Below are 26,951 nucleotides of genomic sequence, written 5' to 3' on the forward strand. Positions count from 1 at the left end.
TTTTTCTCAAACCCATCTGATAAGAATTAGAGATAGCCAGTTTTTTAAAAAAATTTCATAGATCATATAAAGAAAACTCCAGGGTCGAGAAAGCCCCCCGGGGCCTGAGGGCAGGCGTAGCTATACATTAGGTGAAAGTAGAATAGATCCATGCAGTTCCATGGGCCCTCCGTACCAAACAGGTTTTTTCTGGTAGTTGCAGGTCAACGAACCATAAAACAGTCATGAATTGCTGTTGACATCCATGAAAAACATCAAATAAAATGACCAACACCCATAACCGTCCAAGAAAACATCCATAAAAGTGAGAAAATTCATATTTTTTCAAGTGAGAAAATTCCTGCTTTTTCATTCTCACTGACAAAAGCATAAACCACGTGGTACTCGTGGGATCAATAGGGGTCATTCTACTGACAACCCCCCATAGCCCTGAGGGCAAGGATTGTAAGTTATGTCATGGGGGCATATAAGGTTTTATTAGAAAGTGTTGTCGTAGAAACTTCAAAAAGGGATCATTCGATAGGAAATTTAAATGACTAGTGTCCTTTTTAATAGTCAAGAGTGATTGGAAGGCAACTAACACCCCTTCCACGCCCACCATTTCCCCAAACACATCCAATCAAAATTTTGAGATAGCCATTTTGTTCAAAGTAGTTGAAAGTTCTGGAAATTATATCTTTGAGCAGGACACTTCCCCCACAGTCTTCAGGGCAAGGGTTATTAGTTATGCCCTGGCATATATGGTTCTTATGGAAGAAATACTCGTATAAACTTCAGAGAGGGCTCATTTGATTGAAAATTGAAAGTTCTAGTTCAATTTTTAAGCGTCAAAAGATATTGGAGGGTAACCAGCCCCCCCCCCCCCGCATGGCCTCTTTTCCTAATTCATCCAATAAAATTTTGAGATAGCTATTTTGTTAAAAATAGTTCAAAGATCATAAAACAAAAACTCTGGTGTCGACACAACCCCCCAGGGCCCAGGGGTAGGAGTTGTAAGTTATGCCTTGTGGGCATATATGGTTCTTATGGAAGTAATGCTCGTATATTTTTCAAAGAGGGCTCATTTAATTGAAATTTGAAAGTACTAGTTTACTTTTTAAGAGTCAAAAGAGACTGGATGGCACCTATCCTCCCTCCAGATTTGAGAAGGGTTTCTCAAACCCATCTGATAAGAAATTTGAGATAGCTGTTTTTCTAAATAGTTCCAAGACCATATAACGAACACTCCGAGGTCGACAGAGCCCCCCAAAGCCCGAGAGCAGGTGTTGTAAGCTATGCCCTTGGGGAATATATAGTTCTTATGGAAGGGATGCTCGTAAAAACTTCAGAAAGGGCTCATTTGATTGGAAATTGAAAGTTCTAGTTCAGTTTTTGAGAATCAGAAGAGAATGGAGGGGAACAAGCCCCCCCCCTGCCCCTTTTTTCCCGACTGCATCCGATAAAATTTTGAGATAGCAATTAAGTTAGAAACTGTTCAAAATTCAGATAACAAAAACTAAGGTGTCGACACAATCCCCCAGGGCTTGGGGGCAGGTGTTGTAAGTTGTGCCCTGGAGCATAAATGGTTCTTATGAAAAGGATACGCGTATAAACTTCATAGAGGGCTCATTTGATTGGAAATTGAAAGTTCGAGTTCAGTTTTTGATAGTCAAAAGATATCCGAGGGCAACTACCCCCCCCCCCATACGCCTTCTTTTTCCAAACACATCTGATGAAAATTTTGAGATAGATATTTTGTTAAAAAAAAAAAAAAAATAGTTCAAAGGTCGGATAAGAAAAACTCCGGTGAAAATACAACCCTCCAGGGCCCGGGGGAAGGCGTTCTAAGTTATGCCCTAAAGGCATGTACGGTTCTTATGAAAGGGATGCTCGTATAAACTTCATAGAGGGCTCATTTGATTGGAAATCGAAAGTTCTATTTTAATTTTAAGAGTCAAGAGATTTAAGGGCAACTACCTCCCTTCACGCCTTTTTTCCCCAAACCCATCTGCTACAAATTTTGAGATAGCCAATTTTTTAAAAATCGTTCAAAAATTAGATAACAAAAACTCCCATGTCAACACAGCCCCCCAGGGCCCTAGGGGAGGTGTTGTAAGTGTTGTCCTGGGCGTATCTGGTTCTTATGAAAGGGATGCTCGCATAAGCTTCAGAGAGGGTTCATCTGATTGGAAATTGAAAGTTTTACTTTACTTTTTAAGAGTCAAAAGATATCCGAGGGCAACTTGCCCCCCCCCCCACACACCCTTTTTCCCCAAGCCTATCCGATAAAATTTTTAAAATAGCCATTTCATTAAAAATAGTTCAAAGGTCAGATAAGAAAAACTTCTGTGTCGAAGCAACCCCCCAGGGTCCGGAGGTAGGCGTTGTGAGTAATGCTCTTGTGGCATATATGGTTTCTATGGAAGGGATGCTCATATAAACTTTGGAGAGGGTTCATTTGATTGTAAATTGAAAGTTCTCTTTCAATTTTTAATAGTCAAATGAGATTGGAGGGCAACTAGCCCCCCCCCCCCCCTCCACGCCCTAAATGCATCAGATAAAAAAGTTGAAATGGACATTTTGTTAAAAATCCTTCTAAGTTCAGACAACAAAATCTCCGGTGTTGACACAGCCCCCAGGGCCCGAGGGTAGGCGTTGTAAGTTATGCCCTGGGGGCATATGTGGTTGTTATGGAAGGGATGTTCGTAAAAACTTCATAGAGGGCTCATTTGATTGGAAATTGAAAGTTGTAATTCACTTTTTAAGAGTAAAAAGTGATCGGAGGGGAGCTAGCCTCCCCCTACATTCCATTTATTTTTTTCCAGAGGCACTTCATATAGAATGGGTTGTCATATAAACTTCAAAGGGGGCTCATTCGATTGGAAATCGAGAGTTCTAGTCCCCTTTTTAAGACTCAAAGGAGATCGGACGGTAACTAGCCACCCAAGCCCTTTTCCACAAATATATCTGATAGAAAATTTGAGGTAGCCATTGCATCAGGTAAAATTTTTGAGATATCCATTTTGTTAAAATAGTCCCCCCCCCCCCGCCCTTTTTCCCGAAACGCTTCAGATAAAAATTTTGAGATAAAAATTTGTTAAAGATAGTTCTAAGTTCAGATAACAAAAACTCCGGTGTCGACACAGCCCCACAGGGCCTGGGCGCAGGCGTTGTAAGTTATGCCCTGGGGACACTTAAAGTTCTTATGGAAGGGATGATCGTATAAACTTCAAAGACTGCTCATTTGATTGGAAATTCAAAGTTCAAGTTCACTTTTTATAAGTTAAAGTTATCAGAGGGGAGCTAGCCTCCCCCCCCCTTTTCCCCAAATGTATCAGATAAAAGTTTTGAGATAGACATTTATAATTATTATTATTATTTATTGAAAACCTGTCTTATTACAAAAAGGAAATGACAAAGCACTATAAAAAGAAGGAAAAGATCACTATGCAACTATTACAATGTAACTAGTGTAGAAGGAGTTGGTTCCAAGCATCTTTTAACCAAAAAAATGAGGGAGCACAACAGAAGGGCACTATACTTTCTAGGACGAAAGACAATTAGAAAACACATAAATAATGAAGAAGACAGGCAAAAAATGTAACAAAAATGAAGAAAATGAGCTATGACAATGTATATAGATGGGGCTAGTGTACAAGGAGCTGTTTCCAAGCGTGATTTGAAATATTTTGGTTATGTTTTTCTATGAACTTAACAATAGCTATAGCAGGGTCTGCTAAATGAAGTATATTAATGAACTTTGAATTGCGTGTCCAAATTGGATATCTCCGTAAATATTTTGTGAAATGGAAGAAAATTGAACGGATTTTCAATTTATCAACGTGTGTAAGAACCTTCCAGAAAGGTGCAATATAGAGGATATGGGGGAGACCAACAGTGCTGTATAGGGTTGACAGATAAGGGTGATTAAAACGAAGCTTAGCAGAGACTATGGAAGCGTATAAAGCTGATATGCGGCGTTTGATGTGTTCTGTTAAAAGATGACGAGTGTGAGAAATTGTATTCTCAATGGGAATGTTAAGATAAACGATTTGGTCGGACGGGTAGATCTTTGAATTTCCAAGTACAATTTCATCAGGAAGTGGGCCATTCCAATTAAAAAGGACAACTTCAGTTTTTTTCAGCGTTGAATTCAAGACCAGATTTTAAATACTCGGTTTGCAGTTTTTGAAATGTTTCAGGAATTTTGTCTTGAGTTCGGCTAAGGTTAAAAATGTCATCAGCATAAGTGACTAAGGAGATATTATGACCAGAAAGAACGCAGGAAATCTGACACTGATCTTAAGCCTCGAGCACGTAGTTATTGAAATAACAAGGTGAGGCAATGCCACCTTGCCTTGCCCCTTTCTTAACTGGAACAGTTCTACCTTGTGGCTTTGCCATTTCATCTTTCTCAAGGGGGATTTTAAGTCTTACTCTTAGCTTGGTATACATATCCCTTTGAGATCTGATGATAGCCGGACTCACTCCTCTTTCAGCAGCCCTTAAGAGCATAAAGGGGTGGATCAGGAAGTCAAAGGCACGGCGAACATTAAGACTAGCCAAGGCGAGTGAACTACATGCTATATAAGCACCATGCACTGAATTAGCAACAACCGCAAGGGCGTCCACACAACCAATACCATGTTGAAAGCCAAATTGATGGGGAGGCGTGTAACATTTTTCTTTTAGCTCTTTTATGAACAGTAGCTCATAAAGCTTGCACAGGCTGGTTGATACAGTTATGGGTCTGAAAGATGTGCATTGACTGGAGGTTTTTCCTTTTTTTCGGAATAGGAGAAAGATCTCCCACACAGAATGTTGACGGAACCAAACCTTGAGTAAAAATAATTTGCAGTAATAAAGTGAGATGATCTAAAAGCGCAGGACTACCACATTTGACACATAGAGCATGAACTCCATCTATGCCTCGTGACTTCTTTGGTTTAAGGCGAATAATAGCATCAGCAACAGACATTACAGATACTATGTAATCAGAATCAGGGAAAGCATGCAAAAATTGGTGAAGCTCTTCAACATATTTGTGTTCAAGTTGGGGGTCTGGTGGAGAAAATTCAGCCTCGTAAAAAGAATACCAATCAGATAAAGGAATATTGGCAGCGGAAAGGGAAGTTTTGGGGGTCCTGGGACGGATAGACGACCGAAGGAAATGAGGAATATCTTTGATTTTTTGTGCTGTCTATTCTGTGATTTGCTTACGGTGATTCTAAAGCTCCTTTGCAAACTTTTTCTTTGTTGCAATGCAGATGGAATTAACAAGACCGGACCGTGGTCGGTAGCATTCAACCCATAAATGTAGCCAAATCTTTGCTGAATCATTTGCTTGAGAGAGACTTTGATTTTCCTGCCACTTAGGAACAGTTCCTCGATGCCGACGCTTCAATGGAACAGCACGAGATTCTGCGTATTTGAAAGTGTGACATATCTCTGCACAATAAATATCAAGGAGGATAGGTTTTTCCTCAGCGGGTAACAGTGAGTGCTTGATCAGCAGAACAAAGGGTACATTAATCTTGGAAAGGATTATGGAAACACTATCCCAACACAATTCAGTGTTGATTGACGGCTAATTACGTACATACGACATATTTTGTGTTTTTGGGTGTTTGGTAGGTATATGAGAAGTTTTATTTGGTGAAAAAGAGAACGATACGGGCAGGTGATCAGATATTAAATAATCACAAAGAACCTTCGATTGTGAGATAACTAAAAATGGAGAAGCGATAACATGGTCTATGTTGGATGCCGACGAGGAATTGTGAATGTATGTGAAATTTTTATCTTTGTCAACAACATTCAAATGATTATCAAATATTTCACCAGCAAGAGAAGAACGGGCAGATTGAGCAATTAGGTTACAGTTAAAATCTCCAACTATTAGACATACAGAATTACTAGAGATAATACTCGAAATACTTCTACATAACTTTTCAGAGGCAAGAGCAAAAAGGCGCTCTGACGCATCTTTATGGTAGTCAGTAGGCAAATAAACATTATAAATAAACATATTATCAACTTTAACAGCAAGAAAATAATCATTTAGAAATAGTTCAAAGTTTAGATTAAAAAACACCGGTGTCGACACAGCCCCACAGGGCCCGGAGGTAGGCGTTGTAAGTTATGCCCTGGGGGTATATGGTTGTTATGGAAGGGATGCTCTTACAAACTTCATAGAGGGCTCATTTGGTTGGAAATTGAAAGTTGTCGTTCAATTTTCAATAGTCAAAAGTGATCGGACCTACGTCCTTTTCCCTCAAAATGCATCAGATAAAAATTTTAAGATAGCCATTTTGTTGAAAATAGTTCAAGGACCAGATAAAAAAAAATTCCTGTGTCGACACAACCCTCCAGGGCCCGGGGACAGGCGTTGTCACGCCTTGGGGGCATATATGTTTCTTATGGAAGAGATGCTCGTGTAGACTTCAGAGAGGGATCATTTGTTTGGAAAGTGAAAGTTCTAGTTCACTTTTTAAGAGTCAAAAATAATCGGGGGCCAACTAGTCCCCCTCCTCCACGCCCTTTTTTCTCCAAATGTTTCAAATAAAAGTTTTAAGATAACCATTTTGTTAAAATTAGTTAAAAGGTTAGATAAAAAAAATCTCTGGTGTCGACAAATCCCCCCAGGGCCCGGGGACAGGCGTTGTAAGTTATGCCCTGGGGGCAAATATGGTTCTTATGGAAGGGATGCTCACATCACAGGCAACGCTATAGCGTTGCCTATAGTCAAGGCCATACGGCTCCAATGTTTCATTATTTAATTATTTTTTTTTCCCAGAGGCACTTCCTATGAAAGGGGTCGTCATATAAACTTAAAAGGGGCTCATTCGATTAGAAATCAAGAGTTCTAGTGTCCTTTCAAGGGTCAAAAGTGATTGGAAGGCAACTAACACCCCTTCCAGGCCCACCATTTCCCCAAACACATCCAATCAACATTTTGAGATAGCCATTTTCTTCTACGTGGTTGATTTTCATTTACAAATTATGTTTTTTAGGAGGACACCACAGCCTTCAGGGCAAGTGTTGTAAGTTATAGCCTGGGGGTATTTAAGATTTTTTTAGAAAGCTTTGTTGTAGAAACTTTAAAAAGGGCCCAGTCGATTGGAGATTCAAAGGGCTAGTGCCCTTTTTAACAGTCGAAAGTGATTGGAGGGAAACTAACCCCCCTCAAACGTCCACTTTTTCTTAAACACATCCAATCAAATTTTTTAGATAGCCATTTTGTTTAACGTAGTTGAAAATTTCCGAAATTATGTCTTTGAGGATTACAACCCCCCCCCCCCCCACACACACACCCCTCAAGGCAAGGGTTGTAAGTTATGTCCTGATGACATATAAGGTTTTCTAGAAAGTGTTGTCGTAGATATTTCGAAAAGGGCTCATTCAATTGGAAGTTTAAATAGCTAGTGTCCTTTCTAATACTCGAAAATGATTGGAAGGCAACTAACACCTCTTCCACGGCCACCATTTCCTCAAACACATTTAATCAAGATTTTGAGATTGCCATTTTGTTCAACGTAGTTGAAAGTTCTGGAAATTATATATTTGAGCAGGACAATCCCCCCACAGTCTTCAGGGCAAGGGTTATAAGTTATGCCCTGGGGGCATATGTGATTCTTATGGAAGGAATGTTCATATAAACTTCAGAGAGGGCTCATTTGATTGGAAATTGAAAGTTCTAGTTCACTTTTTGAGCGTCAAAAGATATTGGAGGGTAGCCAGCCCCCCCCCCCAAGTCCTTTTTTCCAAAGGCATCGGATAAAAATTTTGAGATAGCTATTTTGTTAAAAATAGTTCAAAGATCGTATATAAGAACTCCGGTGTCAATAAAACCCCCCAGTGACCAGGGGCAGGCGTTTTAAGTTATGCCCTGGGGGCATATATGGTTCTTATGGAAGGGATGTTCGTATAAACTTCAAAGAGGCTCATTTGATCGAAAATTGAAAGTTCTAGTTCACTTTTAAAGAGTCGAAAGAGATTGGAGGGCACCTAGCCCCCCCCCCCCGCCTGCACGTCTTTTTTGTCAAACCCATCTGATAAGAAATTGATATAGCCAGTTTTTAAAGAATAGTTCAAAGACCATATAACGAAAACTCCGCGGTCGACACAGCTCCCCTGGGCCCGAGGGCAGGCGTTGTAAGTTATGGCCTGGGGGAATATATAGTTCTTATGGAAGGGATGCTCGTAAAAACTTCAGAGAGGGATTATTTGATTGGAAACTGAAAGTTGTAGTTCAGTTTTTGAGGCTCAAAAGAGATTGGAGGGCCACTAGCTCCCCCACGCCCCTTTTTTCCCAAATGCATCCGACAAAAATTTTTGGATAGCCAGTAAGTTTAAAACTGTTAAAAAGTTAGATGACAAAAATTCAGGTGTCGACACAACCCCCCAGGGCCCAGTGGCAGGCGTTGCAAGTTATGCTCTGGGGCATATATGGTTCTTATGAAAGGGATGCTCGTTTAAACTTCAGAAAAGGCTCATTTGATTGGAAATTGAAAGTTGAACATTTTATCTTAACAAGAGTGAACATTTTGTTAAAAAAAATAGTTGAAAGGTCGGATAAGAAAAACTCCGGTGTCAATACAACCCCCAGGGCCCGGGGGAAGGCGTTCTAAGTTATGCCCTAAAGGCATGTATGGCTCTTATGAAAGGGATGCTCGTATAAACTTCATAGAGGAGAAATTTACTGGAAATTGAAAGTTCTAGTTCTGACACAAACCCATTTTTTCACTTTGATATTGTTACTTTGATACCAGTTTATATACTTTGATGAACATTTCATTTTTTCTAAAAACTTTGATTTTGAAATAAGGAATTTGTAAAAACATGAAACTTTTTGCAATCAAAACGAACAAAAATTAATTAAAAAAAACTTTCCGAAAAATAAGTTTTTCAAAGAAAATTAAAGGCCATTCTAAACTATTCTAAGGCCATTCTGGCCACTCTAAGGTAAAACTCCAAATTCTTATATACCTAAACTAAACTAGAACTCTAACAAAAACTCTAAGCTAAGACTCTAAGCTAAAACACTAAACTCTTAACTAAAACTAAAGTAAACTAGAACTTCAACAAAAAACTCTAAGCTAAGAATCTAAGCTAGACTCTAGGCTAAAATTCTAAACTCTTAACTAAAACTTAACTAAACTACAAATTTAACTAAAACTCTAAGCTATGACTCTAAGCTAAAACTCCAAATTCTTAACTATAACTAAACTAAACTTCAACTCAAAGCTAAAACTCCAAACTCTTAACTATAACTAAACTAAACTTCAACTCTTAACTAAACTCTAAGCTAAGACTCTAGGCTAAAACTCTTAACTATAACTAAACTTCAACTCTAACTAAAACTCTAAGCTAAGACTCTAAGCTAAAGACTCTAAACTCTTAACTATAACTAAACTTCAACTCTAACTAAAACTCTAAGCTAAGTCTCTAATCTAAAACTCTAAACTCCTTTAAAACTAAACTAAACTAGAGCTCTAAGAAAAACTCTAAGCTAAGACTCTAGGCTAAAACTCTATACTCTTAACTAAAACTAAACTAAACTAGAACTCTAACTAAAACTCTAAGCTAAGACTCTAGGCTAAAACTCTAAACTCTTAAGTATAACTAAACTAAACTTCAACTCTAACTAAAACTCTAAGCTAAGACTCTAAGCTAAAACTATAAAGTAAAAGTAAACTAAACTAAACTTCAACTCTAACTAAAACTCTAGGCTAAGACTCTAAGGCTTTTTCTCCACGTTTAAGTTAGGTTAGGTTAGCTTATCATGAGCGCTCATGATAAGCTAACCTAACCTAACTTAAAAGTGGAGAAACCTAACCTCTAACCTAACCTAATTTAACCTATGGTTTTGGTATTTCTATTTAATAATGTGGAATTTTATGGTTATGTTAGTTTAGTATTGTCATCAATATCTATTGTCCCCCTCCTCAACTCTAGGCTAAAGCTCTAAGCTAAAACTCTTAAGTAAAATAAACTAGAACTCTAACTAAAACTCTAAGCTAAGACCCTAAGCTAAAACTCTAAACTCTAAACTCTTAACTATAACTATAACTAAACTAAACTTCAACTCTAACGAAAACTCTAAGCTAGGACTAAAGTAAACTAGAACTTCAACAAAACTCTAAGCTAAGACTCTAAGCTAAGACTCTAGGCTAAAACTCTAAACTCTAAACTAAAACTTAACTAAACTACAACTTTAACTAAAACTCTAAGCTAAGACTCTAAGCTAAAACTCAAAATTCTTAACTATAACTAAACTAAACTTCAACTCAAAGCTAAAACTCCAAACTCTTAACTATAACTAAACTAAACTTCAACTCTTAACTAAACTCTAAGCTAAGACTCTAATCTTAAACTCTCAACTCTTAACCTAGACTAGAATACATTAAAATTATAACTAAATCTCTAAGATAAGACTCTAGGTTAAAGATTTAAATGCTTAACCAAAACTAACCTACATCTCTAACTAAAACTTTAAGTTATGACTCTAGGCTAAAACTCTAAAGTATTAACTAAAACTAAACTAAACTAGAACTCAAAGCTAAAACTCCAAACTCTTAACTATAGCTAAACTAAACTTCAACTCTAACTAAACTCTAAGCTATGACTCTAAGATAAAACTCTAAACTCTTAACTAAAACTAAACTAAACTAGAACTCTAACAAAAACTCTAAGCTAAGACTCTAGGCTAAAACTCTAAACTCTTAACTATAACTAAACTAAAATTCAACTCTAACTAAAACTCTAAGCTAAGACTCTAAGCTTTATAGTTTTACTTTATAACTAAAACTATAAAGTAAAACTAAACTAAACTTCAACTCTAACTAAAACTCCAAGCTAAGACTCTAAGGCAAAACTCTAAACTCTTAACTAAAACTAAACTAAAACTCTAACAAAAACTCTAGCTAAGACTCTAAGCTAAAAACTCTAAACTCTTAACTATAACTAAACTAAACTTCAACTCTAACTAAAGCTCTAAGCTAATACTCTAGGCTCAAACTCTAAACTCTTAACTAAAACTTAACTAAACTACAACTTTAACTAAAACTCTAAGCTATGACTCTAAGCTAAAACTATAAATTGTTAACTATAACTAAACTAAACTTCAACTCTAACTAAAGCTTTAAGCTAAGACTCAAAGCTAAAACTCCAAACTCTTAACTATAGCTAAACTAAAATTCAACTCTAACTAAACTCTAAGCTAAGACTTTAGGCTAGAACTCTCAACTCTTAACTATAACTAAACTAAACTTCAACTCTAACTAAAACTCTACGCTAAGACTCTAAGCTAAAACTCTAAACTCTTAAATATAAATAAACTTCAACTCTAACTAAAACTCTAAGCTAAGACTCTAAGCTAAAACTCTCAACTCAACTGAAACTAAACTAAACTAGAACTCTAAGCTAAAAATATAAATTAAAACTAAACTAAACTTCAACTCTAACTAAAACTCTAAGCTAAGACTCTAACTAAAACTCTAAGCTAAGACTCTAAGCTAAAACTCTAAAGTCTTAACTAAAACTTAACTAAACTACAACTTTAACTAAAACTCTAAGCTATGACTCTAAGCTAAAACTCTAAATTCTTAACTATAACTAAACTAAACTTCAACTCTAACTAAAACTCTAAGCTAAGACTCTAGGCTAAAACTCTAAGCTAAGACTCTAAGCTAAAACTCTAAACTCTTAACTATAGCTAAACTAAACTTCAACTCTAACTAAAACTCTAAGCTAAGACTCTAAGCTAAAACTCTAATCTCTTAACTAAAACTAAACTAAACTAGAACTCAAAGCTAAAACTCAAAACTCTTAACTATAGCTAAACTAAACTTCAACTCCAACTAAACTCTAAGCTAAAACTATAAGATTAAACTCTAAACTCTTAGCTATAACTAAACTAAAATTCAACTCTAACTATAACTCTAATCTAAGACTATAAGATAAAACTAAACTCTAAACTATAACTAAACTAAACTTAAACTCTAACTAAAACTCTAATCTATGACTCTAAGCTAAAACTCTAAACTCTTAACTAAAACTAAACTAAACTATAACTCTAACTAAAACTATAATATATTACTAGATGCTAAAAATCTAAACTCTTAACTAAAAAAAAAATGAAATTCAACTAAAAAAAACTCTAAGCTAATACTATAAGGTAAAACTATAAACTAAAACTATACTAATCTTCAACTCTAACTAAAACTCTAAGCTATGACTCTAAGGTAAAACTCTAAACTCTTAACTAAAACTAAACTAAACTAGAACTCTAACAAAAACTCTAGCTAAGACTCTAAGCTAAAAACTCTAAACTCTTAACTATAACTAAACTTAACTTCAACTCTAACTAAAGCTCTAAGCTAAGACTCTAGGCTAAAACTCTAAACTCTTAACTAAAACTTAACTAAACTACAACTTTAACTAAAAGTCTAAGCTATGACTCTAAGCTAAAACTATAAATTGTTAACTATAACTAAACTAAACTTCAACTCTAACTAAAGCTTTAAGCTAAGACTCAAAGCTAAAACTCCAAACTCTTAACTATAGCTAAACTAAACTTCAACTCTAACTAAAGCTTTAAGCTAAGACTCAAAGCTAAAACTCCAAATTCTTAACTATAGCTAAACTAAACTTCAACTCTAACTAAACTCTCAGCTAAGACTCTAGGCTAAAACTCTCAACTCTTAACTATAACTAAACTAAACTTCAACTCTAACTAAAACTCTAAGCTAAGACTCTAAGCTAAAACTCTAAACTCTTAACTATAACTAAACTTCAACTCTAACTAAAACTCTAAGCTAAAACTCTAAACTCAACTAAAACTAAATTAAACTAGAACTCTAAGCTAAAAATATAAATTAAAACTAAACTAAACTTCAACTCTAACTAAAACTCTAAGCTAAGACTCTAACAAAAACTCTAAACTAAGACTCTAGGATAAAAATCTAAACTCTTAACTAAAACTGAACTAAACTAGAACTTTAACTAAAACTCTAAGCTATGACTCTAAGCTAAAACTCTTAATTCTTAACTATAACTAAACTAAACTTCAACTCTAACTAAAAATCTAAGCTAAGACTCTAATGTAAAACTGTAAACTCTTAACTAAAAATGAACTAAACTAGAACTCTAACAAAAGCTCTATGTTAAGACTCTAAGCTAAAACTCTTTGGGGACCCCTTTGGGGGTCCGGGCGATGGGCCCCTAGGGGGATGGGGTAGGGGACTTCACAACACTGTTCAAATGGAGCTTGTGTATTATAACGACCACAGAGTTTCACCCCAAATAATCCTCTAAAATGTCTCTAATGGTTTCGGCCAAATCATCTTCTAAAATGTCTCAAACGGTTTCGCCCAAATAATCCCCTAAAAGTAATTTCTGCGTGTTCCTTTGTTTCGGTATCCCTGCGCTGCCACATTTGAAATTCCTAGGAAACCCTTTCCCGTGTAAAATATATTCAATCTGTCTTCATCTCGAAGGTGTTCCTAGCTACACTATTAAGGCTTTGATAGAATATCAATTTATCTCTCTGACCTAAAGATCAGAGAAGCCATATTTAAAAATAGAATATAAATTTATCTCTTTCACTAAAGATCAGAGAAGCCATATTTAAAAATAGAATTTCTATCTCTTTAGAGTCCCGTATAATTCCCAGGAAACAAGTGATGTCATTTCTAATTCCGATGGCTTCGATAGAATATTAAACAATTTAGCACTACGTCTAAAGACCAGAGAAGCCATACTGCAAAATAGAATTCATATCCCTTGATAATAAAGCAAATGTTATATGAAAAGAGTGATTTAGTTTATTTTTATACTTATTGATCAGTATCTATCAATAAATACATAGATTGAATTCCCTTTTCGTTGATTAATAATTAACCTTAGAATACTGAAATAAAGTCCCCTTTCGTGTATCAATACATTCCCCGTAGAAACCACAAATAAATTCCTCTTTCGTGGATCAATAATTCCCCCCGATTATGCAAATCAATTCCCCTTTCATGGATCAATAATTCCCCTTAGAAACAACAAATAAATTCCCCTTTCGTGGATCAATAATTCCCCTTAGAAACAACAAATTAATTCCCCTTTCTTGAATCAATAATTCCCCTCGATTATGCAAATCAATTCCCCTTTCGTGAATCAATAATTCCCCTCGTTTATGCAAATCAATTTCTCAGAAATATATCCCCCTTCGTGCATCAATAATCCTTGAATAAATTATGCAAGCTTGGCGTTAGACTCAATTGTAGATACTAGCACATGTGTTCGTACGGGAGTCGATAGGTCATCCCTACTGATAACTTCAATTCAAAATCAACGGATTTGATTTTGAATTGAAGTTATTAAGCTCGTAATCTCTTTAGCTCATAATTATCCAAGAACTTCCAATTAAAATTTTAAGACAGCCATTTTGTTCAGAATAGCTGAACAGTCTAGTAGCTACATCTTAAGGGTTATTGGATAGGTCAAGTCCCCACAGTTACGTAATTTGCCCATTTTGCTTAAAAACTCAATTTTGCTTTAAAATTAAATCAAAACGCAAAAGATCCAAGCCGGTTGCCAATAAGACATCTAAGCAATATACCAAGAACGACTTAGGGTATTAAGTTCAAATTTCTGGGCTGCTTCTATTACTACTTCTGCTCTTAAAATTTAACTCAATCAAAAGAGTGTAAGTGTATTCAGGCTGTCAAAGAAAATAGATATAATTTTTTGGGAATGGTATTGAGTTTTATTTATCAGGTCAACTAGAGGATATATATGACTAAATTAAACACTACTGTTTGTTTCAAAATTTTCAAAAGAGTGTATGTTGTTAAAAATTGTTAAAAGTTTCCCCAGCATACAGAAAAGAAGGCCAAATAATACATTCCTAAAGAAAAACTGAAAAGATTCAAACTATTGTTTTATTTTTCCCTGAAAAAGACTATGTCAATATAAAATGAACAGAAATTAAATAAAAAAAAAAACTTTCCACAAAATAAGTTTTTCAAAAAAAGTAAAGAACTCCATAAAACCAAAATTGAGCAAAATTGAATCAAACAATCTACCAAGCATAGAACTACCATAAATAAGCATCAATGTATAAATGAAACCCAAAACGAAAAGAAACTACAATAAATAACCGATTCAAACTCAAAACGACCAGAAATTAACATGAGTATGGCTCAAAAACCCTATGCTTTCTAAAAGCCAGAACATAATTTGCACTTTATTGATAAAAATTATTGTTCAATGTTTTTATTTTTATAACTTTAATGAATCAAAACTTAGTTAAGATTTAAGGAATAAATATCAGCATATGTATACTAAACTGACAATGCACTTTCATTTCTATTTTTTTCAGTAAAGTGCAAACTATGTTCTGGCTTTTTGTGAAAAAGCCACTAAAGTGCAAATTTTTTTGAGATTATGTCTATTGATGTATAATTGCCCATCAGCTATTATAGAGCAGGGGTGGTGGTTCGTTTTGTAGGCAGAGAGTGGCAGATACCTAAAACAGTGCATTTCAACACCGAAAGTGCCTAACTGCCCATGAGCCTTCAAATAAATATAGAAAGAGGAATGAGGAGGTGGTGGGTTCTCCACCCCCTCCTCATTCAGCTCTTATCTCCCTTCATTTATTCAGCTTCATTCAGCTTCTTATCTCCCTTTAAAATTCAGCTCTTATCTCCCTTCATTAGAATTAAGTCTGGATATGAGTGCCGCGCCGAGATACATTCCTTCTTATTGCAGAAAAACGTTCCTGACGTGTATTTTAAAGTATCCCTACTGCTAACAACTCACTGTTGAACCAAGCAGCCTAAAGCCAAAATAACTGTTCACGTTCTTCCTCCATCCAAGTCTATTTGTCTATTTAAAGCTACCTTCTTTAAACCCTCTTTTAAATTGTGAAAAATCGTCCTAGACTTTGGTGATTCTACTTACAAAATATTAACTGCATCGACCAACTTTACTGATAATACTACCAAGGTAAGTGAAGCTATTAACTTAATCAATCTTCTCGTTACCCAGCGTCACCTCTTGACCTTCATTTATTCCCAGTCTAAGCGATTTGGTATTCTTAACATTAATTTCTAAGCCTACTCATGCACGCTGAGCTCTTATAACCTTCAAAAAATCATTCATTTTGCTAACATTTTCGTCTAGGACACTCAAATCATCAGCACAATTTAATCTTGGAGAGTTTTACTTCCCTATTTGTTTCCACGCCCTTCCATAGCCTTTGACGTGTTCCTTAGGACAAAGTCCATCAAAATTTCGTATAAATGAGCACAGAACGCAATACTACTTAAAAGACTGGACGTACGTAACTTTTTCGGGTGTCGATTTACCAAATCAGTGGCACTGATTTGAGTTTGTAAAATCTTCTAGCTTTTGGAGCCGATGTACAAAAACGGCCAGAATTTCACCGGGATTATCAATAAAAGAAATCCTCAATCGTTTCCTTTTCTTCAGGTGGAAAATTAAAAAAAAAAACAAATAATAATAGTAATAATTAAACAATGAAAGAATCTAAATCAACAATGAAAGAATCTAAAATTCAATTAAAATTATTTTAATGAAATAAAATTTTAAATATTAAAAATCTTAATAATAAAAGAATTTAATAATAATAATACAGCTAAATAATAAGTTGAGATCAATCATGCAACTTTTGATAACCTACAGTTGGCTAAAGGTGTCCATAATATTTAGTTTTGAGAATCTTGCGCAAAAGGCATTGTTTTTGTATTGATATCGTTTGCCCAATGAGCCGCTGAAATCGGTGCCCGAAAAAAGCTGCGTGTGTCGGGTTCTTAACTCCTGATTCGATACAAAACTAGCTATTAACTTCATTTTCTACCTTAACCGCAGAAATGTTGTTCTCGTACACAGAACTTATCACTTTAATGTATTTATCTGGTATACGATAAAAGAATAGGACCTTCCTAAAGCTTTTCTATCAGCTGTATAAAATACTACTACTACTACTTCTAACAACTTGCCGCAGCAAGCCCCCTGAGGCCAACACAGCTACACACGCTCCTGCTCCATCCCAATCTATTCAAAGCCTCCCTTTTTACATCCTCCCACAAAGTTCTCGTTTCCTTTAAATCTTTCTTTATGACGTCCTCCCACCCCAGACGAGGACAACCTACTTTCCGTTGAGCCCTAGACGGTTGGCAGAAAAGAACAATCTTCGGCAATCTGTCATCCTTCATCCGCACAACGTGCCCTAGCCATCTAAACCTTTCCTTCATTATAGCTCTAGAGGGCGGTATTGAACAACATTTTCGTACAGCCTATTGTTTGAAATAGGGTCAGTCAGCCGGGTACCCAGAACAATCCTTAAGCAATTTCTCTGGAAAATATCTAGCAAATCTTCATAAGCACCCATGCTTCAGAGCCATATTTGACTACTGTCATCACTGTAGCTTCTAATATTCTAATCTTGGTTTGCAGACTTATCTTCCTTTTCTTCCAAACTGTGAAAACTGTGTATTTTTTAATTGTGAAAAACGCTCTGAGCCTTTGCTATTCTGCTTTTAACATCTTCACTGCTTCCACCATCTTTACTAATAATACTACCAATGTAAGCGAAGCTGCAAACTTGATCAATGTTTTCATTACCCAACTTCACGTTTTCATCTTCACTTATTCCTAGCCTTAGTGACTTAGTCTTCTTAACATAAATTTTCAAACCTATTCTAGCACCCTGAATTCGCAAATCCCCTAAAGGTCATTCATTTTGCTCACACTTTCCTCTAGGATGCTTAAATCATCAGCATAATCTAATTCCAGGAGACTTTTTCATCTCCATTGGATTCCGTGGTCTCCCATTGCCTTTCCTGTGCTCCTCAAAATCCATCAAAATAGTCCATAAAAAGGGAGATAGAACACAACCCTCTTAACTCCTGATTTAATGCAAAACCAGCTGCTAATCTCATTTCCTACCTTAACCGCAGCAGTGTTATTCTCGTACATAGCACTAGTCACTTTAATGTATTTGTCTGGTATGCCATACAAGGATAAAACCTTTGCTAAAGCTTTTCTATCAACAGAATCGAACGCTTGCTCATAATCTATAAAACTAAGGACCAAAGGTGTTTGACAACTGAGGCACTTCTCAATTATTAACCTAAGAGTGAAAATTTGGTCGACGCATCCTCTACCTTTTCTAAAACCGCACTGTTCTTCTCTTAAAACGTTAGTACGGCTGAATCACATGCTTGTTCATAATTTAAAAAACTGAAGACCAGAGGAGTTTTTATTTTAAACTTCTAAAGAGGTTTTCGTAAATACTAAAGGGGTACTATTCTAAATCTTTATTTAACTAAACTGATCTGATCAATATTCCATAAAATGATATACACTGATGTGTAAGTGAGCATCAGCTATTAGGAAGGAGGAGCGGTGGATCATTTTGTGGATGGGAGGGGGGCATACACCTCAAAGAATGCATTATTATGTCAAATACCCTTTTTGTAATTGAACCTTCAGAAAAACACAGAAATAGCTTTTGGGAAGGAGCGGAGGTAGAAATTGATTTCTAATCCTCTTGATCCCAGGGATTATTATTATTGATGGCAGGGGATGGGGAGAGGGGTAATACTGCCCCTCCCATTGCGACAATCTTTTCTGTGCAGCATAAAATATTACATTTACATGCCTACAGACACAAAGGTGGAAAAGAGAAAGCGAAGCATCATAAGCCTAGGCCAGGAAATTTCCCGGGGTATGGCAAGTTCTACCAGAAGCTTTGTTTTCAGCAATTTTAAATAATATCATTTTTTCTCCTATTTACATAGGCTACAATGTTTTGATGTATTTAAATATATGTATGCAATGCATTTAGACATAAGAGAACCCTATTATAGAGGTCGCGATGGCTTCAGTGACGCATAAGATCAAAAACCATAGACAATTATTATCCTTATGAACCCCTCTCGTCCACCCGAAATTTCAAAATAATACCCCTCTCGTCCACCTGAAACTATGTATCAGATATATTACTAAGAACTTATTCAACAAACCAATTTTTATCGAAAATCTTGACTAAATATTTTAATTTTGTCCAAAATTTTAATTACTATCCAACATTTAATTTCTTAAGCAGAAACACTTAAAAAGGCTGGGCACTACCAATAGATTTACAATTATCGATATATTCAATTTAACAGCAAGAAATCGGGGGTTGATGAACAACAAAATTAATCTTACTGGAGGTTTTGAGAGAATTAAAATTATATGTATGAATGATTTTATTCAGTGAATGAACCCATACAGAATATTCTACTATCTAAATTTTAAAATAGAGCACAAAATATCAGAACATGAAGAAGATACTAAATAGACCAAAGGAACACGGAAAAACAATGAATAGGCGAAATTTACTTATAGGTTTTCAGTAAAGTGCAAATTATTTTCTGGGAAATGAAGGAGAAAAAAGGGCAGGAAAAAATTTATACTAAAATTTACTGCTTTTATGACCGGTTAAAGGCCTTCGAGATCCTTTTAAATTAGTATTTTATCTTCTTCGGAGTACTTAAGAGCTGTTCTACTCCTAACTATGTTTTTGTTACGTTGACTTTATGTTTTCAGTTAAGTGCTAGTTTTTCAAAAATTGTACAAATTTAGTGAAATAGGCTACTACGAGTCAGTTTATTTGAACCAATACTACAGATATATGTTGCATAAACTGCTAAACAATAATCTTTGTTCGTTTTAAATTTCTTCTTTGCTCTTTACTTCCATTAGAAGAACTTTAATTTATTCCAGTATTCCAGTTTTTAATTTATTCCAGTAGAGCGTAAGTAGCGCTCTGGCCTTCAGAATACTTAGGGGCATTAGTCCTACTTCTGTTTCTGGTAATCTCTGTTCGTTTCAATTTGAATTGATTATTTATCGTACTTTTTTTAAGAGGAAGAATTGCTTTACTTTTGAAATTAGGGTTTTTTCAAGATGGAAAAAATTTCAAAATAAACTTAAAAACTGAACATAAACTAGTCTTTTCTCCCACCTTTAGAACTTGATGCCTAGAGTGCTTTCTTAAAAACGAGACATGCTTTTTTTTTACGAAACACAAGATGTGTTAATTTGCGTTTTCTGACTTAAACGTTCGAAACTCGTTTGGGGTTAAACTTGGAAACCATATATAAAATGGATACCGTGGCAAATAGTTTTTAACACCCTAAAATAAACGAGATGATCTTTGTGATCTAAAATATGTTAAGTCCAGGGTCTAAATCTACAAGTACAAAATGAATCTCCGAAATCTAAACAACTCGTACAAAGGATATTGAAAGATGCACGCGTACAAACAAATCAAAAGATTCCATCAAGGAATACTTTTAAGTATTTTTGTTAAACTGGAAATCATCAATGCCAAGAATCATTTACAAAGCAAATTATTTGGGGGCGGGGTATGAGGTGATAATCTCCCTCCACTGGTACCGTAATAACCTTAAAGGGAGATGATTTCAGCAGCAAGTGATTTCACGCAACTTCACTGTCCCTTGCCCCTTTCTTTAAGTATTCCTCTTGACACAAAACCTCTTGACATGAACAGTGGCAGATCCAGGGGGCGAGGGGGGTGCGCCCCCTAACGTAGTCTAAAGTAGTGTAATTTACTTAATTAACGCAAGATTGCGTTAATTAAACTTGCCCCTAACGCAAGTTTATCGGATCAACCTATTTTGCTCCCCTCCCCCCTAAAAAAATACTGGATCCACCCCTGGACCCGAATATATACAAGAATTTATTTCAAGGAGAGTGGTAACTCCGTGAAAAGATAAAAAAAAAACAGATAAATTATATGAAAACTATAAAAACAATGGAGAAACATATATCAATGTTAGTGTGGCTGGCCTGGACCACATCCCCTCCCGTTTGTAATTGCCAAACCCTGGTAATATGAAACCTTCCTAAATCAAAATTTCAAAACGTTGTGTCGGGTTTGATTTTTCAGGTGCAACAAGTTAGCAGCGCTTAAAGCAATAGGCCATAACCAAGTTATCAAAGCGGCTATACGGACCTCTACTTGCCTGAGATTCCTGCACAATCTTGTCGAAAATAAGCAGTAAACCAGTGGGTTTGTTGCTGAATTCAACGGCGCTAAACTTTGTATGAAAGTGGCAACGGCTATCATCGTCTGTGTATTGGGTAAATGCCCGTAGACTTGTAACAAATCAAATATTATGTATGGGCTCCAACAGAGGACAAAAACTGAAATAATAGAAATAATATTTTATGAACTTAAATACTATGGTTAGAATACCAGTGTACTGAGCAGTTTGGGGCGTGGACAGATCAATCTATGGATATAAATAACCTTAATCATTATGATAAATAGTAAAGTTAATGGCGATATGCTTGAATGCTCTGAAGGGTTTAAACTACACCTTTAAGCAAAAACAGAAACCAAGTTGAAATGTGATTATCTTGGTTGATTTAATATAGACTTTATTAAATTTAGAGCTCTTGCATGCATAATTAAGTTTGTGCTTGCAAGATACTACATAAACTATTACAAACTGACATGCGAATGTAGGGCGTAGGTTGGATTCCATGGCACATGTGGAGAGAGGCAGTGGCGGATCTAGGGGAGGGGCGAGGGGGGCGCGCACCCCCTAAAATAGTCTAAAGTAGTGTAATTTACTTAATTAACGCAAGTTTGCGTTAATTAATCTTGCTCCTAACGCATGTTTGTCACATCAATTTATTTTGCGCCCCCCCTAAAAAAGTCCTGGATCCGCCACTGGAGAGAGGAGCCCAAAGAACTTCTTAGAGAGATGTTTAATGTCTGATTTGAAAGCTATTGCTCATATCTACGTGCTTTAAATCAGTTTTGCCATTCGTTCCAAATAGCACAAAAAACGGCACCTTTGGTGCCACTTCTTAAGTTGAAAAGCTTCAAAGTATAAAACGGTACCATTCTAATAATTATGTTCCAAAACCCTTAACTGGGGAATTAAAAGGGACCCTTCCCTTATACTTCCCTCCCAATCCCCTTAGTAAGTCTCACTAGTCCGTTGGGAGAATTTACTATAAACTCGTTAACACGGTCAGAATCAAAAGTCAAAAATAATGTTTAGGAAAAAACTGCGTAGTGCAAACAAATTGCCTCTGACACTGATTGACGAATGGTGACTATTATTTTGGTTCGTCTTAAAAGTAAAATTTTATTGTGAGAAGAAATTTATGGTGATTTCGAAAAAAAAACTGAAACCCCTCGAAAATGGCGTCAGATCAAAATGAAAAGTGTACCATTGGAATCACCATGGTCGAAAACTTAGTACAGAGAAATTACAGTCCACCTCCTTGAACAACAAAGAAAATCACTTTTTCCTTGTCGTAGCACTGATGTGTATCCCGTTTTTTTTTCGTTTTTTCTTTTTTCTAGCAGGGCTAGGGGGTGACCAGAACATAATAGAGAGATGTATAATAGCTCATTCGAACGGAAATTAAATTTACTAGTGTCTTTTTTGTGTGACCAAAAAGATTGGAGGGCAACTAGCCCCCTTCCCTGAAGGTCCCCTTCCCCCAAAGTCATCCATTCACAATTTTGAGATCGTCATTTAGTTCAGCATAGTTCAAAGGTCAAATATATTTGGTTTTGGTGATAATACGATCCTCCATAGTCCCTGGAGAAAGGGTTGCACACTGTATCGATATCGGGCGTATTTATATCACGCGTATCGGTGTGAGCGTATTGTTGTTTGGCGTATTGGTATCGCATGTATCTAGACAGATTTTCAATAGCTTATATAAAAGATATTGATTATATCTACGTGAGTGGCGTAATTTTGTCAAAATCCTGGGGGGGGGGGGGCAAAGTTGGATCCAATTTTCCCAAATCAAGTGAAAATGATAGTGAAAATGGAAAAATAAGACATATATTACCATAGAGGCAAAGACATACTAAGAAAACTGACCTGTTTCTCTGGATGCTTGAATTATGAAGGCTTATCTTAGTTTTGACAAGATTTTTTGCAGAAACTAAATTTCAGCTGGGGGGTAAAATGAGGTCTGGGGGGAGGGGGCAAACTTGGGTCTGGAGGTCCTTCCTATAAATTCCACCCTCAGCGATTGACTTAAAAAAAAAACACAGAAAAATTGGTAGCATTAGTCTATGCCCTCTTGAAGGAAAAATTACTGGTACTTATGTATTATACCAAACACACTCAAGAAGGGTTGTTAGGTTAATCATAATGAAAGATGCCATAACATGATGAAAATATAATACTTTAGTTTATATTATAATATAATTTGAGCTAAATATTTGTACATTAAGGGGGGGGGTAAAATAAACCTCAGAAAGTGGTCAAAAACCTAATTCAACCTAACCTTACCCCACCCCCCTAATGTGCAAATATGTAGCCTAGATTATACAATTCCAATGCATACTGTCGCCCGTCATTTATCCTGGTGGCTATGAAATCGGTTTGATCAGATCTTACATTTAGCAAACTTCTCGACTGTTTGATATCACTGTTGCAGCGGTAGCTGCAACCTAGTAAAATGCGAACCACAGCCCATATTAACTAAAGGTTAAAAAAAGTGTTTTGGAAAATACTGCCTAGTGAAAAAAATTGCCATCCGACACTGATTAACGAATGGTAACGGGGTTAATGTCCATGAACGGGGTTAATGTCCAAGAGAATGTTCGTGTTCGATGCGGAGTACGCCAAGGAGGCGTGTTATCCCCTTATGTTTTTAAGCTTTGTATTGCTAGAGTGCTCTCTAAGATAGCTGATACTTGCTTTCTTTATTTTTCATATGTTTCGTATATTGCTTACGTGGATGACATCCTACTTATTAGTGGGAGCAAATTTTCTTTGACTAAAGTGGTTAATAATGTGAGAAAAGGTTTTTTAGATATTGGACTTAATTTAAATGTTGAAAAGTGCAAGTATCTTTGTTTCAACGGTAATGCTACGAATTCTCCTTTTAATTGTAATTATTATTCTATACGTTCAGTGGATAGCCTACGTTGGCTTGGTATTACTCTGTGTAATACAAAGTATAATCACCTACGGAACAAATAGTGACAAAACTCTTCAAAAGTGACCCCGCGTACCTCAGTGCCTCTAGACACAAAGTGCTGTACTACTTAATCGCTCCGAGCCAAAGTACTTTGCTACGAGCCAATAAATTATGCTAGAGCGTGATTCAGGCGACGAGTGACCGGGAAAGTTGTATTGAATTGTGTAACTACGGTATTTAGTTGCCAGGTTCGCATAGGTATGGAATCGTCTCCGGAGACACGGACAAAGGGTCACTTTTTTGTGTGGAAAGGATAGGTTTTGTCAGTACTTGTTCCGTAGGTGATTATACTTTGGTGTAATAAGATGTTTTGTTTTTGTCAGTCATCTGTTAGGGACGCATGTACCAAGATTAGATGCGGGTATTCCAGGATTGTTGCAAACCGGTCGAAATACAATCGCAAAGCTTTAGTGTCGCTGTATTCTGTTTTCTGTCAAATTGCTATTTTCTACCTTTCAGGTATTTACATTTTGCTTAGGAAGAATGACCTATCTAAATTAAGGAAAGGCTATTATCGATATTGCAATTTGTGTTGTATCTTCCGTTGTAACTTTGTACTCGCCGTATTATCAAAAAGTATAACACACCTGATATAAGTGGAAAACTTGGTGATTTAAATATATGACTGTCTGCAAATGCCTATGAAAAATTGTCTCCTCACCATGGTCTCATTCGTTTGTTTTGCTGAATTTTCTTTTTATCTGTTTATCTTACTTTAAGTGCTGTGTGTGTTTATTTTTTCTTTCCTTTACTCCACTATTTTCCCCATTGTTTGTACCGTGGGTTATAAATAAATTATTATTTTTTAAAATTATTATATATTTTATTATAAAGCATTATTTCCGTTTGTCTTAAAAGTAAAAGTTTATTGCAAAAATTACTATTTTGCATTGGTGGCTGCAACCTAGAATGGTACCATTACAATAACTATGGTCCAAGGTCCTTAACTGGAAGTTTATAAAAATATACTCCCCCTCCAGACCCTCTTAGTAAGTTTCATATATCGCCTACTCATCTTAAAAGTTAAAAATTATTGCGAAAAAAATTACTAAAAATAAAACTTTTCAACTGAAAATATACCATGAATTAAGCTTAAATAATCAACAGTTTTGAATATAGCCTTCAAATTTCACTATACGATGGAGCCTGTGTGTTAGTTCTAACGGCGGTAATTGAGGGGAAGGGACGTCCTTGCCTAGTTAGTTTTTTGCTCCTGTCTAGGTTTTGAAAAACATCATTTTTTGGTCATTTCATTGGAAAATGCACTTTTTTCATTTAAAAAAATGGGGGAAACAACCGAAAGCGCACTTTATGGGAATGTGCTATCAAGTCAAATTTACAAAAAGCGATTAGGTATAAATATAAGCTTTTAAATGAACCTTTAAACAGCAGTCTTTTGTTATGGCAGCCTTCTAGTTTCTGCTAGTCAGTAGGTGATTTATAAAGGCCTTTCTTCATTATGGCTTTTTCAGGTGAAGTCGGACGAGTAAAAACATCTTTTTGCTAATCGAAAAACAAACGTTCCTGAAAAACATGTATGGTTTTGCGAAGTATGGATAATGACCTTTATGTTATAGACTAAAAGTTTTTGTAGCTGTGAAGGTTGTTTGCAGTATTTTCTAGGTGTCTTATCTCTCCTAGATCGGTGATAATTAGAAATTATATTAAAAATAAGTTTTCAACTGAAACTAAAGAGTGACATTAAAACTTAAAACAAACATACATTATTCCGTATAAATAAAAAAGATCTTGGCAGCGTTGTTTCTACATCAAACTTTAATCAAAAGCGAACAAAGATTAATTTAAAAAGACAAAGTTTTTCCGAGGGAAGTAAAGAGCGAAGTTGAAACTTAAAACGAACAATATTTATTACTACACAGCCCATCTAACTCATATCAATAAAACTAGTACAAATAAACCAACTAATTGTGTCCCCCTATGTTTCTAGGACTATAGAAAACTAGCGCTTTACTGAAAACCCAAAATAGTATAGGAGTCTTGCTACAGTAAAAGCAAACCAATTAAGGACACTTTTTACGGAATAAAAATAAAGTATTTTAGGATGGCTGCTTTATTTTGCTTTCGTTTGATTTGGTATCACTTCTGCACAATGGCTCAGTTCAATGACTGGCTCTCGTTTTGGTTCTGAAAACGACATGTCATGATTAGTTTGTAGACAAGTTCGAAGTAAAGCCATCTTGATAGTATTAGGACTATAGACTAGCATTAGAATTTGTACCATAGCTTGAAATTCACTGTTGTATAGAGAGAAATAACCGGATTTCTAGAATTCATATTATATCTTATTTGATCTTCATCCCAAATCAATATTCCTGTTTTTTTATACTTGACTTTTGTGTTTTCAGTAAAGTGCTAGCTTTCTATAATCCTAGAAAAATAGGGAAACATAAGAAGTTGGTTTATTTGTACTAGTTTTATTGATATATGTTAGATAGGCTGTGAAACAATAATTTTTGTACGTTTTAAGTTTAAACTTCGCTCTTTACTTCCCTCAGAAAAACTTTGTTTCTAAAATTAATTACAGGAAAAAATAGAGAAAAGAATGAAAAAGTTTGTGACACTTTGGAAGTGAAGGAAGATTCATTTTTTGAGAAGAAACTACTGATCAAACAGTTAGTGGTAACAAACTGTAAACAAGGAGCGGCTCAATAGTAATTCAATAGTAAAAGTAGAAAGAAACCAACGGAATTTTGATTCCAATAATTATATCAAAAGAATTAGATTTTATGCTGATTTCAAATATATAGATTTTATTAAGTTTGGTCTTTCCCATCAAAGGTTACGAGCCTGAGAATATTTGCCTGATTTTCGAAAAAGGGGTAAACACCCCCTAAAAGTCATAGAATCTGAATGAAAACCACACCATCAGATTCAGCTTATCAGAAAACCTTACTGTA

At 35.6% G+C, this 26,951-nt stretch overlaps 1 protein-coding gene across 3 annotated transcripts in view; it reads right to left on the reverse strand.

Annotated features, from left to right (window-relative positions):
• LOC148945476 (cardioacceleratory peptide receptor-like) overlaps positions 1-26,951 on the reverse strand; it is a 593,562-nt gene that overhangs the window by 359,008 nt on the left and 207,603 nt on the right. For 2 of the 3 annotated variants that reach the window (XM_089098593.1, XM_089098594.1), the window contains exon 8: positions 21,033-21,213. In XM_089098593.1, coding sequence (XP_088954719.1) covers positions 21,033-21,213 — 181 coding nt within the window. Of the gene's footprint in view, positions 1-21,022; positions 21,214-26,951 lie in introns of all 3 variants that reach the window. The other variant, XM_089098595.1, reaches the window with a different exon arrangement.

This window comes from Artemia sp. Qi Xiang Cuo, chromosome 13 (assembly GCF_049724085.1).
Source record: "Artemia sp. Qi Xiang Cuo chromosome 13, ASM4972408v1, whole genome shotgun sequence".
NCBI classification, from domain to species: domain Eukaryota; kingdom Metazoa; phylum Arthropoda; class Branchiopoda; order Anostraca; family Artemiidae; genus Artemia; species Artemia sp. Qi Xiang Cuo.